The sequence below is a fragment of the Xyrauchen texanus genome, chromosome 31, assembly GCF_025860055.1.
Source record: "Xyrauchen texanus isolate HMW12.3.18 chromosome 31, RBS_HiC_50CHRs, whole genome shotgun sequence".
Classification (NCBI taxonomy): domain Eukaryota; kingdom Metazoa; phylum Chordata; class Actinopteri; order Cypriniformes; family Catostomidae; genus Xyrauchen; species Xyrauchen texanus.
Window position 1 is genome coordinate 19,018,841 of NC_068306.1, and position 19,804 is coordinate 19,038,644.

Consider the following 19,804-nt stretch of genomic DNA (forward strand, 5'->3'; position numbering starts at 1 on the left):
GAGAAGCGACACAAACATCTGTCTGATGCAAGTGTACATTGACAGGTCCTTAAACAAGCCCTCATAATAAATCTCGAACTGATTGACAAATTCACTTGTGAAATGGATTGCTGTGAACTGTATGACAATGATTGACTTATGATCAATAATATGGTAGTAAACAATACATTGTATTCTAAAGCTGCTTTTTGTATTGTCTTATCAATGATTAACTCTTCTGCCACAAGAATGCAATGCATTTTAATTATCTGAATTTATATATATATATATATATATATATATATATATATATATATATATATATATATATATATATATATATAATATATTAATTAATAAAAAATATTCAGTTAATTAAATATGCATATGCATATCTTGTATGCAGATAGAGTATATATACATATATATATATATATTAAATAAAGACAACTATGTATAATTATTTCATAATTATATATTGAATTACATTATATGAGGGGCTCAGCAAATATTTGTATATGCGATTAATGGCGATTAATTAATCGAGACACCATGTAATTAACTCGATTAAAAATTGTAATCGATTGCCAGCCCTATTTTGTACATATTAGTGTCTACTCAAACCATAACCATACAAAATATACATGTAGCCTACAATTATACTAATGAAAGCACAGTGCAATATATTTGTACATATGTAAAGAAATGTCACAAAAATACATTTTTAAGAAAGTGTGGATGCATTAGCATTTACTCTACAACGATTACAGACATTTTAGAGGGGGAGGAGAAATTGCTGTCACTCTACTCACATATTCTGTTCCAGAGAAACTGTTTGTGTGTTGTTTAGCGACTTTTGGAACTATTTTCATTGGCAGAGAAATAAATATGTGAACTAACAGGCCAAATTTTGACTGAAATAAAGTTACTCACTATAAACTAATATCTTATGGAACTTTTGTATTCGACCTGCAGCCTCTTACCTAAATGGCTGAACCACAGGCTTTACTGCTATTCAATACATCAGTTTTGTGTGATTTTGTTTAAATCACAGATGCTTGAATTATAACACCTGAAGATGGAGTCCAACAGCTTCTAAAGATTCATCATAAGCACTAATAAGAATCACCTGGCCTGTCTGCACCCTTTAACTCTTTGTTATGTCCATCATAGCAAAGAAGTACTGGTGCCTTTGTGAGTGTCTGTGTGTCTTTTGCCATTCCCAGGGATCATCAATCATGTCCAGATAGAATGCCTCTCTTTTTCTCCAGCCTCCCCTTTCCTCTGTTACTGACAGGCCATAATAAGCAGACTTTGTTGCCATGACATTTTTAGTGTTTTGGGCTGTGCTATCAGATGGCTGAAAATAAAACACAAATGGAGAAAGGCTGAAGGATGAAGAAAGGGTATTCTCAGCCTAAAGGCCTTGTCACACTCACAGCAAAGTGCTTCTTGTTCTTCGCTCTTTGCTCAGAGCTAAAAAGAAGTTTGAAACAGCTGAGCAACAACATGCTGTTTGCTAACATTCAGATACCGGCCATGGTGCGGGGGAGGCGTTTAGAGATACATTTAACATAACTCAGCAAGAAAAGACCCTGACTACCACACCTGGAGTCGCATGTTCGAATCCAGGGCATGCTGAGTGAATCCAGTCAGGCTTCCTAATCAACCAACTGGCCCGGTTGCTAGGGTGGGTAGAGTCACGTTGGGGTAGCCTCCTCGTGGTCGCTATAATGTGGTTCTCGCTCTCGGTGGGGCACGTAGTGAGTTGTGCGTGGATGCCACAGAGAACAGTGTGAAGCCTCCACATGCTCTAGGTCTCCGTGGTAACGTCCCCAACAAGCCACATGATAAGATGCACGGATTGACAGTCTCAGACACGGAGGCACCTGAGATTCATCCTCTGCTTCCCGGATTGAGGTGAGTCACTACGCCACCATGAGGAGCGCATTAGGAACTGGGCATTCCAAATTGGGGATAATTTATATATATAAGGACACTTAATGCTACATGTAAAATATCAACTAATGTTACATTACAATGTGTTATCGATGACTTCATGACTCATTCTATGAGTAGAATTCACACAGGATCAGTTAAAGAAGCTGTTTTAACTACTCAATGATGATTTAAAGTAATATATATGCAGTAATTTATGTGTTATTTGTAATGTTTACCTTTTGCATTAATGGAGCTAATGTGTTAACATACTACACGTGGCCATTGTATGCACCGATTACACTCTGTTATTGTAATTTATGACGACACTGATACCCTGGTAAAGATGGTGTATACAAGAGTGTTAATGGGCTGAATACAGACAATAGGCATATCTTACTTTGGGCAGATGTGTGAATGGCTTTTGGCTGCATATGGCACATGAGTGAATGGGCACTTAAAAAGGTAGTTCACCCAAAAAGTAATTTACTCACCTGCATGCCATCCCAGATGTGTATGACTTACTTTCTTTTGCAGAACACAAATTACGATATGAGAGAATTTTCTTTTTTGGGTGAACTATTCCTTTAAGATTTGCGTAATTATATTCTTTTTGTAGACTATTCAAACAAAACCAAAATAGATATGTTCTTGGAAAATGTCCACGAATGATCGTAAAGATCACCTTTGTTGATTACCTATGCACTAAATTTGCATCAGCTTGCTAAAAACTCTACACACAGGTGTGTTCGTGTCAACTGATCTTAACAGATTGAACGGGAATTAGCTGTCTGTCTCAAAGTAGGTCGAGCTCCAGGTCACTCCTACCGATGATGTGATCCAATGACTGTAAGGTGTTTAGCCACGGTAAGAAGTTCTCCTGAAATTTGCCCTGGCAAGCTGTTACGAACCAACAAAATAAACTCAAAAACACCTTATTGCTCTAAATGACATCACACCCATTCATTCTTCTATTTTGTAGGAACTGAGCAGGGGCCTTAATTCACACACCTCTACACACCTTTCCAGGATCCACCTCTTCTGCCTGTATTTTGGGGATTCTGGCTCAAAAAATAAATATAGAATTGCTAAGGTTGTCAGTTGTGTTTTGAATACTAGTTCCCAGCATAATATACTAGTGTATTTTTGTCCCCACCAGTCTTTTAAACTAGCCCCCCCCACATTTTATCCCCAATTTAGCATGCTCAATGCCCAATGTGCTCTAGGTCCTCGTGGTGGTGTAGTGACTCGCCTCAATCCGAGTGACGGAGGATGAATCTCAGTTGCCTCCATGTCTGAGACCATCAATCCGCCCATCATGTGGCTTGTTGAGCGTGTTACCGTGGAGACCCAGCACGGTATCCACGCACATCTCACCATGCGCCCCATCAAAAGCGAGAACCACATTTTAGCGACCATGAGGAGGTTTACCCAGCGTGACTCTACCCACCCCAGCAACTGGCCCAATTTGTTGCTTGGAACCATTCAGCACACCCTGGATTCGAAATGCCAATCCAGATGTGGTAGTCAGCATCTTTGCTTGCTGAGCTACCCAGGCCCCCCTTTGAACTAGTTTAACTGGCAAGACTTCCTTGGTCAATCAGCTTCACCAGAAAGACCATGATGGTCGACCAACTTCACCAGCTTTGTTTAGCCTCAAATATATACCACAGAGGCAAGCATTAAACCTGCACTAACTGGCATAAAGTTTCCTGCTTAATTTCAAGCTGGTCTAATCTGGTCTTTTCAGCAGGGTTGATGGCTGAAGGCAGTTTTTTTCATAACTGTAATATGTAGTTGCATATTGAAAGGCAAATGTCCGATTGAAACACAGAGGCATTTAGATGTCAAAATATTTAATGATATTACACTAAGAAAGAGAAATCTTATGTAGCAGGCATCACTCATTCTATCACTAAGGGGCTTCAATTTGTGCCTAGTTCCTCTTCCAGGAAGAAAAGACAGAACTTGACAACACTTGAGCTCTTGAGTTTACACTCAAATAACACTGATGCATAATTTACACACATTATTATGTACAATGCACCAAATAAAATACTTCAGAAAAGAAAATCTCAAATGTGACAAGTCCCAGGTTTAAAGAAAATGTTAAGAACTGTTGAGGGTACTAGTGTGAGAAAAGGGAAAAATCAAAGCCCACTTCTTGCTTTTAAGAATCCTCCAATATTGGGAACTGGTATAACATCTATTATATCATGAAGAAATATTAGCAATACGATGGAGAAAAAAATGCTGGAATACAAGGCTAATTTTGCATGGTCAATAAAGGAGAAAGATGCTTTTTGAAAACAGATGGTGTATTTAAGCATCTACCAGCAGGGGCTAGCTGGACCATGCTATCCAGCCAAACCTTGACCCCTGGGGGTGTGATACAGTTACAGTGAGAAACTGCCTAAATTCCTGTAATTGTGGTATTATGGCTTTATGCATGTAGGTGGTGCTGAAATTCCCATCGTGCACCCACTTCCATCTCCAAGGCAACGTCATAAGGATGAAGCAATAACTACAGTTGCCATGAGTGGGGGGTTGAGGAGAGGAAGTATGTGAATTATTGATGATCTCTTGAGAGGTGATCATTGTTATATGGAGTGTGTATTGGTAAATGCGTAATTTGTGTACTCTGTGTCAGAAACCTTTATAGTCAGCAAATAACTAAGTTGCATACAGCATTACCGTGGCAATATCAATTAAGGTTTTTTTTTTCAATCCAAAATTTCTAAATGATTTCAATAAAATTTTAAAGATGATATTTGATGACATTGGTTGACTTGTGTAAAAATAGTAAACACTGTGGCTTGGCGGGTGCACGTAGGTGCATAAATGTACAGACTTTCAGACTGTTGTGACTCAGGTTCTTTTGACTTTTTTAACTGACCAGACTTACTGTTTTCCCATTACAGACGATTAATTATCCAAAAAACCCTGTAGACTGAATGTTCAAGCTTTAACACCCTAGCTGTATTCCAAATGACACAAGATACAGGGGAAGTCCCATGATGCTGCTACAGGGGAGGTTCTGACAGCAGGATGCTTGTGTATTACAGGACCCTTTTTTGGATAAAATACAATTATTTTGAGGGAGATGAATGTGTATTAAGCTCAATATAGCTTTATAATTGTTAGTTTACATACTTAATCTCCATATAATTTATACATTTAGCATCACAGCATGGAAACAGTTGAAAACATAATCACTACTCGCAGTTCAGGCAAAACACCAGGCCAGCACTGAATAGAAATGAACAAACTCCCAAAATTTCTAATGAACTTTCAGCATATGTACACACACCTGTTAGCACAATAATACTTCTGTTTATACTGGCGGCCAAAAGTTTGGAATAATATACAGACTTTGCTGTTTCGGAAGGAAATTGGTACTTTAATTCACCAAAGTGGCATTCAACTGATCGCAAAGTATAGTCAGGACATTGCTGATGTAAAAAACAGCACCATCACTATTTGAAGTACAGTACAGTAAGACAAAACACACAAGATCAAAAAATATATTCTCTGAAAAATCTAAATATCTTATGCAGTGTTGTTTCTAAAACAAGAGCAATCAAATTTATCTTGTTTTAAGGATTTTTCAATATTTTTATAGGAAAACAATAAAAAAAAAATATTATCAAGCTTATGATTTTTGCCCTAAAATCAAAGGTCTTACAAAAAAAAAATATTATATATATATTTTTTTTTATCAATAAATATTATTGATAAAAAAAATATGATCGTGCCTGGCAACATGTGCATGTAAAATGGCTAGAAAGAGCATTTTAGCTTAGCGTAAAGCTGACAATTTACACGAGGTTTATTTCTATTTCTTTTGCTCCAAACTTACTTCTCTCTGCTTGTATGAATGTAACACATCATAAAGAAGTGTTTCACCGCTATTCAAATGTACTTTGGATCACGTCATTTATATGCAAGCGGTATCATCCAAACACCAATGCTATGTCTGAATTGGGCCTCTAACCAGAAAGCTCTCATGTGGCCACTCAGAATTGACGACTCCTGGCTCCCATGAGTCCCCTGAAACAGTTGTAATAGAGGCACTATGATTGCACTGATTGCAGTCAATAGATGTTCTCGCTTTTCCATGGTCTCAAATTGGCTCAAAAGGCTGCAAAGTATGAGGTAAAAATTTGAAAAGTAAAGACAACACGAAATGACATTCACAGTGATTCAAAATCTTAATATTAAATTAGACTTTTATCCATCGTGAATAGACAGGATTGTGAAAAGTATGCGTCCTATACCAGAATGGCCATGACTTTAAAGAAAGACTGTCTAAAAAAATCAGGGGATATTGTGAAAGCTGAAAAAAGAATTAAATTGTATTATGTCCAGATTTAAGCTTTAGTAAAAATGAAAGAAAGAGAGAACCAGAAAAAAATTATTGTATCTGCATCTGGAGAAAAATAATCTCAATGGCATTATGTCAGTGGGCTGATAATCCTAATTCTGTTGTGTCCATGTGAGGTCAGACTGGGAGGATTAAGACTCAAGGTGGATCCAAACATCCATCTGGGACTCAATAAATCAAGAGGCACATAAATCAGTTTTACTTGAGACGCCCTTATGAAGACATTCTCGCATGGTGGCAGGCAGTATTTCAGGTACAGTGTACAACAAAATTAAGCAAGTAAAATTTGACTCAAATGCAATCGATTCCTGTTCATATACAGAAGCTCCTGGCAGTTCTTCAATCAGCAAACACTCAGCAACCTTCAACATTGTGTCTACTGTAAATCCCTTGTGAATACGTTGGTGTTTATGCCTTTGGTTTTGGAGAGGCTATTCCATCATTTACGGTCTCTTGTACGAAGACAGAGACACACACACACACACACACACACACATTCAGTGCGTTTAACAGAAGATATTTTAAGAGTGATGACGTGGGGAGGACAGTTTGTGTTTTCCTAGAGCTGTTGTCATTTGAATTTGAAGAACATTTGTACCTGGAGGTAATGTGATGTTTTACATTTTTCACAAAAGTCTGTCACTTCATAATTACCTAATGTAGAGAAAAATCAATAAACCTACAAGCTAAAGCTCCATCATCAAGGAAGTATAGATGTCTAAATATACTTTGAGTGGCAACAATAACTTTTGACAACAGCTCTAGGTAGGTCCATTCTGATCAAAACATGTTGAATGCTGAATGTGTAACCTTTGCCACCACAACTCAGGTGTGTGGAAGAATGGTAAATAAACATTAAGTATTGTTGGTTGTAACTCATTGTATAAAGGCAACTATTATAAAATGATGGCATTTCAAAATATATCAGGATGTAATTATATTTAGCATATAGAAAATGAAGGCTAATTAGGGCTATTAAGATTTTTTTAATTGTAAACAGTAAAAACAGTAAAAATAATTAGGACAACACTAAAGGACTGTTCTGGGTTCAATACAAATTAAGCGTTCAATTGACAGCGTTTGTGGCATAATATTGGTTACCTCAGAAATTATTTTCAACTTGTCCCTTCTTTCCTTAAAAAACAAAGCAAAAATCTGGGTTACAGTGATCAGGCACTTACAATGGATGTGAATGCCAATATGTTAAAAACTCACAGTTTAAAAATAAACAGACAAGATGTAAACAATACATTATGTGTGTTAACATGATTTTTTTTTGATAAATAGCCTGACTAACATTTTTTGTGTAAAGTTATATACATTTTAACAACTTTGCCATGAGGACAAACCGCTGTAAACCCAGTAGTCCCACAAAAACTATGATTTCAACAACTTTATAGCTCAAAGAAAACAAGTTTTTAAAGAAGTATTCATGTAAGTGATTTTATAAAATTATAAGCTTCACATTTCTGCATTTAAATCCTCCAAAAATTGGCCCCATTCACTTCGATTGTAAGTGCCTCACTGTAACCTCAATTTTAGTTTTAAATTTTTTTTTTAAAAGAAAATTAGGGATGAGTCTAAAATAATTTTTGTGTTAATCAACATCATGCCACAAATGTTGTCAATTGAGCTTAAATTTATTGAACCCAGATTATTCCATTAAACCAGGGTTTAGAATGACCCTGCAGGTTTACAATTCCAAGTGTACATGTACCACGTACCATGAGTAAGTGTGCGGCGGAACAAGTGAACAACAGACAATGATTGATTTCAAGCTTATCGATGAAGGGAAACTCTGCACATTCACTGCCTCCACTTCATAGCAACCCTGAACAGAGGGAAAGAGCGAAGAACAAAGAGGAGGCAAAAGTGCAGATGCGTGCATCTACCTACCGTCATAGTTGACGATGATGATGGCGAGCATGTAATCCTTGCCCAGCATGTTGAGAGTCTTCCTGAAAGCCCCCTGGGGTTAGCTCAGATACATTCCAGTCCAAAGCGTCCCAACACCACCGACAAACTCTGCAGCACACACTTACACACAGAGTGAGCACCGCACACAGTGCCAACCAGCCAGGGATCCACTCGCATGCCAAGAGGATTAAAATGTCCTCTCTTTTTGTCCTTTGTATATCTTACCCCCATGTAATTTCAATGCTGTCTAAGTGTGGCCATTAAAAAAATCATATCTTTCTCTTTTTGTCTAATGCTTTGGTCTCTCTGGCATCACTGTTTTCCGTCTAGCTGAGAGAGATGCTGTTTTGTGAGATCGCTTCACAGGCTGCGCTCTCTCTCTCTCTCTCTCTCTCTCTCTCTCCCTATCGATGGATTCTGATGCCTGCAGCTATCCCCCCCTTCGTCCCCCATCACTCTCTCTCTCTCTCAAGATGACCCCCACCAACTCATGATGGTGCCTTAAGGATGGCTTAACTGCTGAGGCAAACACAAAGCCATCTTCTTCTAATGAAACAATGCAATGTATACATACAACAATAGACACACACAACAAAGAGGTATGCTACATGTGCAACTGGGAAGAATTAATGTCTACAATCTGTTCCACTTAATAAGGCTGAGAATCACCATTAGTAATGTGAAGAGGAAAATTCATACCATATTTCCCATGCTGACACTAGGTTTGTCTATAACAAATTGAAATAAGCCCTTGACACCCCAAAGCCCCTCTCTCTCTTTTTTTCTTAGTTTTACATCAGAATTATTCTAAATTTCATGTAATAGCTTCATTAGACCTCATAAAAGTTTTCTGGGAATTATTTCAACTCATAAACAGACACTGAAATTATCAAGCCAATCTCACTGAATCCTTAAGGCGTGTATTATCGTTGAAACATGGTATTCACATGAATATATGACTCATAAAAGTACACAGGAAACATAGATATACTGTATATATATATCTCTATTTCATGAAACGTTTCAGGTAAAGAGGTGTGCGTATTCAGAGGTCTGTGGTTTGCGTTGATCCACCTTAATTCCGTCCCAAGTCCGTCATCGTCCAGCCTCTGTTTGCATCATCCTTTTGGTTGCCGTGGCAACGACTTCTCTGTCGCGAGCGTCTGAATTCTGCAGTCACAGATATGCACTCACGCGTTTCCAGAGCAATAGCATAATTACAAAAAACACATCTTATGTAGGTCTGTGAAATAAATCATGGTTGAACCACATTTTGAAAATAAATAATAAACGGTCTGAATTAGTTCTCATATCTGGAAGTTGACACATTTTGTTGATACGTTTTTTCGACATCAAGGATTACAAGGTTTTAATTAGAGTATATCTGTTTTTAATTTATCTATAATAATATTCCATGTTGCCTCTAAATTATTAGGTTGTAAAAAAAACAGACCATTTTACCAGCCGCATTCTGCGTATCGACGGACTTGCATCACTTTTTATATTTATCTCGACTAAAAATACAAATAACATAGACGTTTAAACTAAAATTGCTGTGCTTCGTTTTTAAATCATGAGAAACCAGCAGCTCAGGGTAACTGTTCCCCCGTCCGACTCCGCTCGTTCCACCTTTGTCTGCAGTATGCTCACCTGTAGCCTAAGAAGCAAGATACATCGCGACCTGTACAAATCATTCGGTAAATATTTTATTAGATGATATTCAGAGGTAAGAAGTTTAGATGTTTAATTCTCATAATCATCGATTATATAGGTAGCGATCAGCTTCCGGCAGACATGTTGTTTTTTTATTTTTCACGTTCTGTTATATGTAATTGATAATTGTGGTTGATTTGGCGTATTTAAGGCCATAATTTGTGCAGTTAAATGGGTGTTGGTGTCGTACATTGTATTTACCTTATCCACTGTAATTGACTGTGTCACCACCAGATGGACCAACTGTGTCATGAATCTGACTATCACAAGTCGCTATGTTGTTCATTACATTTTGTAGTTCCTATGGTGATTAACAATACATTTTAAAGGGTTAGTTCACCCAAAAATGAAAGTTCTCCCATCGTTTACTCACCCTCGTACCATCCCAGATGTGTATAACTTTCTTTCTTCAGCAGAACACAAACAAAGATTTGTAGAAAAATATCTCAGCTCTGATAGCTCCAAAAATCACATAAAGGCAACATTAAAGTAAAGATCTCTTCAAAACGGTATAATAAGTGTGGGTGAGAAACGGCTTTTTCACTCTCATATCTCTACTTTCACTTTTACATCTGAAAGTCACATGTGATGACTATTTAATTTTACTTTTACATATGAAAGTGAAAGTTAAACTGGAGATTTCGAGTAAAAAAAACAGGACTTAAATATTGAACTGGTGTGGTGCAAAGGCTTGTCTGGTCCGATCCCACAGAAGAGCTACTGTAGCTCAATTTGCTGAAAAACTTAATTCTGGCCATGATAGAATGGTCTCAGAACACACAGTACATCGTAGCTTGCTGCTTATGGGGCTGCGTTGCCGCACACTGTTCAGAGTGCCCATACTGACCCCTGTCCACTGCCGAAAGCACCTACAATGAACACATGTGGGTCAGAACTGTACCATGGAACAATGGAAGAAGGTGGCCTGGTCTGAGTAATCACATTTTCTTTAGATCAGGGTGCATGTTTTACCTGGGGAAGAGATGGCAGCAGGATGCACAATGGGAAGAAGTCAGTGTGATGGCTCTAGGCAATGTTCTGCTTGGAAACCTTGGGTCCTGGTATTCATGTGGATGTTACTTTGACATGTGCCACCTACCTAAATATTGTTGCAGACCACATACACCGCTTCATGGCAACGGTGTTCCCTGATGGCAGAGGCCTCTTTCAGCAAGATAATGTGTCCTGCCACACAACAAAAATTGTTCAGGAATGGTTTGAGGAACATGGCAAAGTGTTCAAGGTATTGACAAATTCCCTAGATCAAAATCTGATGGGATATGGGATGTGCTGGACCAGGTCCGGTCCATAGAGGCCCCACCAAACAACTTGCAGGACTTAAACGTCTTGGTGCCAGATACCATAAGATACCTTCAGAGGTCTTGTAGAGTCCATGTCTCAACAGGTCAGAGATGTTTTGGTGGCACGATGTGAACCTCTTTAAACTCTGGAGTCTTATGTATTACTTTTATGTTTCCTATATGTGATTTTTTTGGAGCAACAAAGGTCTGATCACCATTCACTTCCATTGTATGGACCTACAGAGCTGAGATATTCTTCTAAAATTTTTGGGTGAGCTATACTTTTAAAAAGAAAAGCAGTCTATTTCAAAAGGCATCAAAATTTTATCCCGTGAAGCCTGAAGCATGGTCACCACCGTAATTTTCCCGGTTAATTTATAGCAACTACAGCTGCCGTAAATGTAACATAATTCATTTTTTACAGAGCGTTAAAAGTTAACGAGGAAATAGTTCCAAAATGAAAAAAATAAAGTGCGCCTATGAATATTAACAACTTTCAGAAACAAGAAACATAACTTATGTTTTACTTATTTTTAATGTACAAACCCCCATCGTTTTATACTTTCTTTCCAAGACAAGAGCCATTTGTTTAAAAAGGCAATCTAAAGTCTAACTAATAATGTAATCAAACTAATGTAATTAAACAAAGAGTGGGATTTATGCAAAGTTGTTTTAGCAAGTCAGTCCACTCTAACTTTGGAACACTCCCGGGCAGCTATTTTCACTGTAACAATCGGCAAAGTACAGCTGTTATCTCTTTGAATGCAGAAAAGATTACGATCAAAGACATTTTTCGAATCAGCAGTTGTTAGAAATAAAAGTCTTCTAAACGATAGCAGTGCCTTTTTCTCCGTCTTTTATTGAGTCGTGAATCAACACAAAGCATTGAACCAACGTTGGGGAGCAAAATAAAGAATAGAAAAGCTCAGCCCTTCTAAAGTCTTGCATTCAAGGATATAGTGCGAAACTGAGAGGGAGGTTTACAGTATTAATCAATGAGAACACGCATTACATCATACAGATATCACAGATAACGATTCCATATGACAAAGGCTCCTTCGAATCCTTGAGAGCCCAAAACCTATATGAAAAGGCTACTCTCTACTAGGGCCTGATGGACCATGCCATAGACATTCATATAAAGTACACAGACACACAGAAAGAAAGAAATAAGGAGAGGAGGGGCTCTTACACTCCAAGTTAATATGAAACAGATGTTTGATAATGTATTTGGAATGGAATGTCCCAACACAGCATTTTCTATCTTGGACAGACCTGAGATATACCTATTTCTGACAGCAGTAAAATCTGACCAACACATAAATGTGTGTTTCTTTACCTCAGATTAGAAAACTAAAATTCCCCCGGCTTGTCTATCTAATGCGCTTGCGCGTTATCGATTTGATTGACTGGCGACGTCTGTATTTTTTATTTTTATTTTATTTATTTTTTTCATGCCAAACGTCTCACATGAAATTGTATCAAAAATTCACTAAAGACATTCACTAAAAAGGTGAACAATCGTCTCTTCTATGTCACAGAAAGTGCATTTCTTCTCAATATTTTGAATATAGGCTACTTATTAATATTAATAAGTAATATTTTAAACGTGACTTCTTTTATCTTATTTCTTAATAGATATTTATGGGGTCGAGACCAGACCAAATTCCAATTAACGCTGTATAGCATCATCCATTGAAAGGAAGATGCTGGAATAGATTTTCTGCTGATATTGAAAAGTGGTTATTGAATTTGTCATCAGTAATAAGAATTCTTTCTATTGAAATAGAAGTGTTATTCAGAGAAATAGGATTGGTTAGGCGACCAATCTGTATCTAAAAGGTAATTAGCTCGTTTGCCTGTAAGGCGGAACTTCCTTTATACATTCGTTGACATTTTACCGTTAACGCTTTCCCATTCACTTTCATAGAAATGGCCAATCTCTATTTAATAATCTCTGGGTTCAGGGTAGTCATGCGTTTCAGGTTTAACAATCGAGCTCAGACAATCTGATCGCGCTCAAGCAGACATGGCGGACAACAAGGTTGGTGTGTTTGTGAACTCAAAAACACGTTTTAAAAAAATTTAACCAACTAACTTTTATTTAACTAACGCTTTCTATTATATTTGAATATAATTTGGTGGCGCAATCACACAGAACAAATATTTATAATTTGCTGTTCTGAAAGTTACAGTGTTGTCAGTTTTTACACTATTCCCTGACACTTAACAGTCTATTACGATACAGCCTAGGCTATTCGTTATCTTTATTCTTAACTGTTTTACTTAAATATAGGCAAAGGACTGTGTTCAAGCCATGCTGCTGTGATAGAGGGCATCGAGTAGCTTTACTTTGGGCACACCCGTGATGACTCGCACTGTCCCAGAACAATATATTGTTTGTGTTTCTTGCACAGGATCCGTTCAGGCAGCTGAAAGATCTGTCCCTACTTAAAGATCAGCTTGAAGACATTCAGCATCGGATAGAGAATGAAGTTCAGGTTGGGATTCATTCGATTTTTGGCAAATTTCTCAAAGCTTTCTTCAATGTTATTAAAAGTTCTGCGTTTTCTCTCTCGCTTACTCGCATTTGCTCTCTTCCTCAACTCAGACTGGAAGTGTATTCAGCTCTCCATTCCTCAAGGGCTTTTTGGCTGGGTATGTTGTGGCAAAGCTGCGCTCCTCTGCCATTCTGGGAGTTCTTGTAGGGACCTGCACAGGCATCTACGCAGCTCAGAACTATCAAGTGCCAAATGTTGAGCAGACCATGAAAAACTACTTCAGCTCATTTAAGAAGGGGAGATAGAGGGAGCCATATTACAATCTCAGAGAAATTGTGCCTGATCTAACTTGAACACATTTCCCTTGGAATCAGAGTGCTATTTAAACATTATTTAATGGCCTTCTAATAATTTCTAATGTCACTGTCCATCAGACTACAGGTATATAGAATTGGTAGCTTACATTCAAAGTTGCAATGAGGTTGTCATATTAGCACCTTTTCGTTTTTCTATTTGAAACTTAAGTGCACAAACAACAGCTTATTTTTCTCAGGAATAGTTACCCAAAGCCCACGTTGGCACAAATGGCCAATATTTTGTCGATCTTTATGTGATCAGTCCTACATATTATGTTTCCAATGTTTATGCATTTACTTTCTGCCTGTTACATGTTATATTTTTTCCCCAATAATGTCTTTAACAGAGGTTTGAACTAAAAACCTCTGTGTGGACAATTAAGCACAATACACGCTCTGTAAATAATGTCTGGCATTGAAGAATTCCATTATCTGTTGTCGATTGTAAGAGGTTGCTAGAGTCTGAGTAGCTGAAGCCTCTTATAGCCTATTTGTTAGGAGTATTTGACTAGATTTTGCACTTTAGCTCGACCACTTTCGATTGAAATAAACAAATGGAAGCCACTCTAAGGAAGTGAAATAAAATAACAGAACAATGAATCCAATTAGAGGATGTAAAACCACCATGCTGGTTTTTTATTTTTTTTTTCTTCAAATGTAGTATTGTATTGAGTGGTATGGTAAAATATAATGTGTAATCTGTCTCCTCAAAATGAGAATAGATTAGTCTTATTGTTATTCTATATTTTGTAATGATTTAAGATGTTTCTTTTATCATTATAAGATGTGATACTACCATTTTATATTTTATACTATTCATTTATCTCCATATTTTATAGAATAAAAACAATACAATCCAGAATAACATACGACAGGAATTTATCATTATTTATTTCCAAAAATAGACAGAAATCAAGAAGAATGCTTACCAGATCTCACTCAAAAACAATTATAAGATTCAAACATTTCAATTTCATAAGAGAATTGAGTTATCTTTAATAAAATAAGCTAAATATGTTTATAAATGTACTTTTAATAATTACATTTAATTAATTTTGTTATAAAATTGAAGTCTGTAAATGCTGAACTAGGCATATTATATATATGTATATATATATATATATATTTATTTATTATTATTATTATTATTATTATTAATAGATAACTTCAGCCTGAAGTTAGGCAATATTCAAAATACTACCTTATTATCTTTGCAAAAAAAAAAAAAACACCTTTGCAAATTATATCAAGCTTAGCATTTGTCATACAACTTGGAAGTTCAAAAAATTGACAAACACGACAAACTGTTAGTACATTTTTTTTTCCATATATTACATTTTCTATTCTCATTCAATTTAAGTTATCCTTCAATAATATTTGTCCCTCTTCAGCCATTTACCTTACTATAAAAGGTAAACATGTTAAAAGGTTAGTAGAAAAAAACTAAAAATGGGAAATATCTCAGAAAAGACCAACACTGGCTGGGTGTTTTAGCTGATTTAACATAGGTTGTAATTATTACCAGTATAAAACATGAAGCACAGATTTAGATTTAAACTACTGTGACAGCCAAAATATATGAAAATCTATTAGTAAGTAAAACAAATAAAAATCTTTACCTAAAAAAAAGCTGGAAATGTGACTGTGATAGAATTTAAGATAAAGAGACCAAAATATGATATTTAAGAAGTTCCAGGCCGAGCATACACTTCTCTTCACTGCTTCTCTTCTGCCACCAGCAGAGGCTCCATTGGCATTGGATTAGCTAAAATGAAAGACAGCAGTACATGCAAAATATTATTATTAAAGTTAAATATCATATGACACCATTGAGCAGTAAAATGTGAATCTGTTAAGTGAAAAAAGAAAAATAAACAAAACATTTACCAGCTCACTAAATTCATGTATAATGCAATAACTAATTAAATATATAGTCATTTAGATGCTAAATGTTTAACACCTTATTAATGGCATAAGACAATAAAGCAAGTGATAAATTATTACAAATGTGTAAATATCATTTTTAAATCCTGATACATTTTCATAAATATGAAAGATCTTGTTTTTTATTTCATTTTGAAACATGAATTATATAAGTAGGTAATTTATGTCATGTTATTCAACATCCATGGCACTTAAAAAAAGAAAAGAAAAAGGACAAGAATGTTCATCTCATACCGGGTCCAGTGGATCCACACTCCACAGGGCCCTTGGTCAGAGATTCAGGGATCTCAGTGCCATTCTTGTCCACACACCAGCACATTTCAGAACCATCCCAGCACTGCTGGGCCAGATAGTCTCCTTTATCATCACATTGAGGGCGGAAAGAGGGAAGAAGACTCTTCACCTCTCCAGCAGCCTCCAACTGGCACTGGGTACGAACGCTGGGCTCTTTGAAACAGAAACAAACATGACTAATTAATTAAAAAAAAAAAGCATTTATACAATATGAGTGTATGTACATAAAAATATTTAATAATGAAAAGGTCTTGATACCTGGTTTGGGAGATGAATCCTGAAAAATAGAACAGTGTCATCAAATAAAGAAATGAATTACATGAGAGAGCTAAATAAATAGAAAACAGCAGAGTTTGACAAGTCATGTAGATACTGTAAATTTAAAGCCTTGCATCATGATTTGAATTTATATCTCAATCCTGACACCAAAGCGGCCACATGGCCACATTGCAACAAGAGTGCGGAGAGGAAATCAGTTGTACCTTTTTCTCATCTTTGGGCAAATCCTCAAGCATCAGAGGGAGGGAGCTCATGGGGAGATGCATTTTCACAGGGGCCCGCATGGCTGAACACAAAAGAGGAAGAAAGTCAGTATTATTAAGAGCTTGTCTGTCAACAGAAGGCATCTATGCATTGAAGGTGCTGTAAGTGATATTTTATTGAAAGGTATGCAAAATAATTTCCTACTCCCTGAAAGATATTAATGAAATAAGTGTCCTGAGATGTCTCTGTGACAGCTCTACACTCCATAAACAGCAAACAAAAATGTGTCCGCGGGCCACGGTCAATGACACTTTCCTGCCTGTCAATCATTTTGCATGTTCTTATAGTGTTGTAGTTGAAGCGGATCATTGAGTCTTAACTGTTCTACTGCTCGATTTAGTTCACAAGTTTACCTCTGGAGGGCGATGTTTTGGAAAGAGGAGGTGTGGCCAATTCAACAGCTTAGTCTTGTGAAAATTCCAGAATGCTCAAATCTCTTACAGCACCTTTAAATAAATAGTTTAACCCAAAATGAAAATTGTGGTATTATTTATTCTGCCAAATAATTCCGGCAGAGGGGAAGATTATCAGTGAATAATAACTTACATTTTGGTGCGTTTCTCAAAAAAGCTATCATACAGAATGAAATGACTTGGAATATAGCACACAAGTCGTAAGGACTACTTTTATGGTGGTTTTGTCCCTTTTGAAAGCCGATGTCGTTATAAAAAGCAGTTAGATGGAAAGTGTACATTATTCACAATGTATTCTTTTGTGTTTGACTGGAAAAAAAATAACATCATCCAGATTTGGAATGACATGACAGTGCATTTTTGGGTGAAATATTCCTTTTAACTGTTTTAGGTTGTCAGGTGTTTTGAAAAGTTATGCTGACAATGAAGATGTTTATGAATTGTGATTGCATATAGACACGAGTGAAAATCTATGTCGGAAGTCCATCAGTACTCATAAGAATTCAAATGAATGGTAAGCAATGCAGCCAGCTGACCCATAGACTTGCGACTGATCTCCTGCAGTCGGTCAGTGCGTCTCTCCAGTGTGTTGAGCTGCTCCTTCTGGTTGAACGCCATATAGGCGGTGAAGGCCTGACCTGCGATCAGTATACCTGCCAGCAGAGTCACTCCTGCCACCTTCAGGGCCTGACTGTTGGATCCTCTGAGACAGGAAACATAGATCACAATATTATTGTAAGTTACAGAGCTAAGCTGTGCTGGAATGTATATAAAAACTAATCATTTTAAAATATCCATTGGAAAATCTTGGTGGTTTTCAATCAAACAGACAAGTTTGATAAAGTTGCTTTCAAGGTTTTTAATGTAAAGTTTAGTAACTGGTTGGTAAATTTGGATTGAATGTCAAATATATAAGAATATAAACCAATCATAAATGATGAAACCATGCAGTGTCAGAAAAACGTAGCAATGACATAAACAAATAGAAAAACCTTTTCTTTACAGTTCCTTACATTAGAATGCATAATACTTTCTTTTTTAAAGGCTTGACATGGTGTTTTACAAAAGTACATAATCTCCAATTACAACTAACCTTTTACTGCATAAAGAAATCATTTAAAACTGCTCTTTAATCTCAAGATTAATTCAATTAGTTAACACATACAATTACCAACATTTAACATCCATATCTGGATCAAGTTTAAAATATATTTACCATCTTACAATAAAATAAATAAAAACACAAGGTTTCTCACCCTCTTGGAGAGCCCATATTGATTGAAGTTTGCTCACTGGGAGCTCTGATCAGTGGAGCCTCGTTTGATTCAGGCATTTCTTCAGTAAAATGTTGCTCGCTTATTATAATTTGTTATAACAGCGCAGTAATATGAATAAGAGAGAAATGATCCTCAGGCAGTGATACTCATGAAAGTCTATGAGAGTCGAATGGGCTATTATTTCATATCTATTATTTCATTGGTTAGATCTGGATGCATCATCAGTTGTCAGACAGCTGTGAACTTGAATGTGCTGGTCTGTGTATTTCTAGAATTACTCTGCGTCTCAATCAGCTCCCTTTGTCGTGAATCAGTATATCGTGAACACGCATTCGGGCACTGGTGGGGATACTGATCTACTAAACATTGGAACACGTATGACTCAATCACCTGCGACACGTTAAGGGGCTCTTAGTAATCAGCACCACAGCTGTATAAATGACAATATCGTATTTTTGGTTATGGATGAAAAACTTTTCATACAAAATAAAAATAAAATTAACAATATATTCCACTGAATCGTTAGAAGTGCTGATATAGTAGCAAATAATACTCAAATAATGAGTTATTTCACACTGGAAAAATAAATGGATTAGCCTAATGTTTCGTACTCACATCCACAAAATGAGCAGGTGTTGTAAATATCTGTATATTTGGACACGGTGAGATTCACATAGATTTTATGCAAAATCTTAAAATTAATTTATTTGGTCTTATTGGGGATGCAGTACTTGTGAGTTAGCAACCATGCTTTTTTCCACTCTATAAACTCAATAAAGGATAAAATTACATTTAAGGACAATATGCTTTCTACGTTGGAAAATTTGGCGAATGTGCTTATTATTACACTTCTTGTTGAATGTACTTATTCCACACTGTAAAAAAAAAAGCTGTGGTTGCCAGAATAATTATGTAAAAAATACAGTAAAAATGTAAACAACTTTACAGTACAACCTGTACATTTTACAGTTTAAAATGGTTGTAATTTACATGAGCACGTTGGCACTGTATATATATATATATAAAGATTCTGTTACATTTACAGTAATAAAAATTCATAAACTTGATATTAGCCTTCTGAAAATTAAAAAATCTGCTTTTTACTTTATAAGGTATTGTTAATCTCCGTAGTAACTACAGAAGCAATGACCAATAAACATGGAGATATTGCTCAGTGTCACACACACAAACACTAAATACCATCAGGGTAACACATGTGAGATTTAAATAATGCAGTAAACATT

General features: G+C 36.4%; 3 protein-coding genes across 3 annotated transcripts in view; 1 reads left to right on the forward strand and 2 right to left on the reverse strand.

The window, feature by feature from the left end:
• Positions 1-8,572, reverse strand: part of LOC127624752 (amyloid-beta A4 precursor protein-binding family B member 3-like) — a 32,566-nt gene extending 23,994 nt beyond the window's left edge. The window contains exon 1 of the mRNA XM_052099616.1: positions 8,198-8,572. Within this exon, the coding sequence (XP_051955576.1) occupies positions 8,198-8,246 (49 nt within the window). The 5' untranslated portion in view covers positions 8,247-8,572. The remainder of the gene's footprint in view (positions 1-8,197) is intronic.
• Positions 8,573-13,156: 4,584 nt separating this feature from the next.
• Positions 13,157-15,156, forward strand: LOC127624757 (SLC35A4 upstream open reading frame protein-like). The gene is made up of 3 exons (XM_052099621.1): positions 13,157-13,276; positions 13,650-13,733; positions 13,844-15,156. Exons 1-3 carry the CDS (start codon positions 13,262-13,264, stop codon positions 14,036-14,038), a joined length of 294 nt encoding a protein of 97 aa, XP_051955581.1. The 5' UTR covers positions 13,157-13,261; the 3' UTR covers positions 14,039-15,156.
• Positions 15,157-15,304: 148 nt separating this feature from the next.
• LOC127624754 (H-2 class II histocompatibility antigen gamma chain-like) lies at positions 15,305-18,708 on the reverse strand. The gene is made up of 6 exons (XM_052099617.1): positions 18,540-18,708; positions 17,820-17,986; positions 16,810-16,892; positions 16,586-16,604; positions 16,268-16,480; positions 15,305-15,854 (listed from the first exon to the last, which is right to left on the reverse strand). Exons 1-6 carry the CDS (start codon positions 18,614-18,616, stop codon positions 15,805-15,807), a joined length of 609 nt encoding a protein of 202 aa, XP_051955577.1. The 5' UTR covers positions 18,617-18,708; the 3' UTR covers positions 15,305-15,804.
• Positions 18,709-19,804: the final 1,096 nt, after the last annotated feature.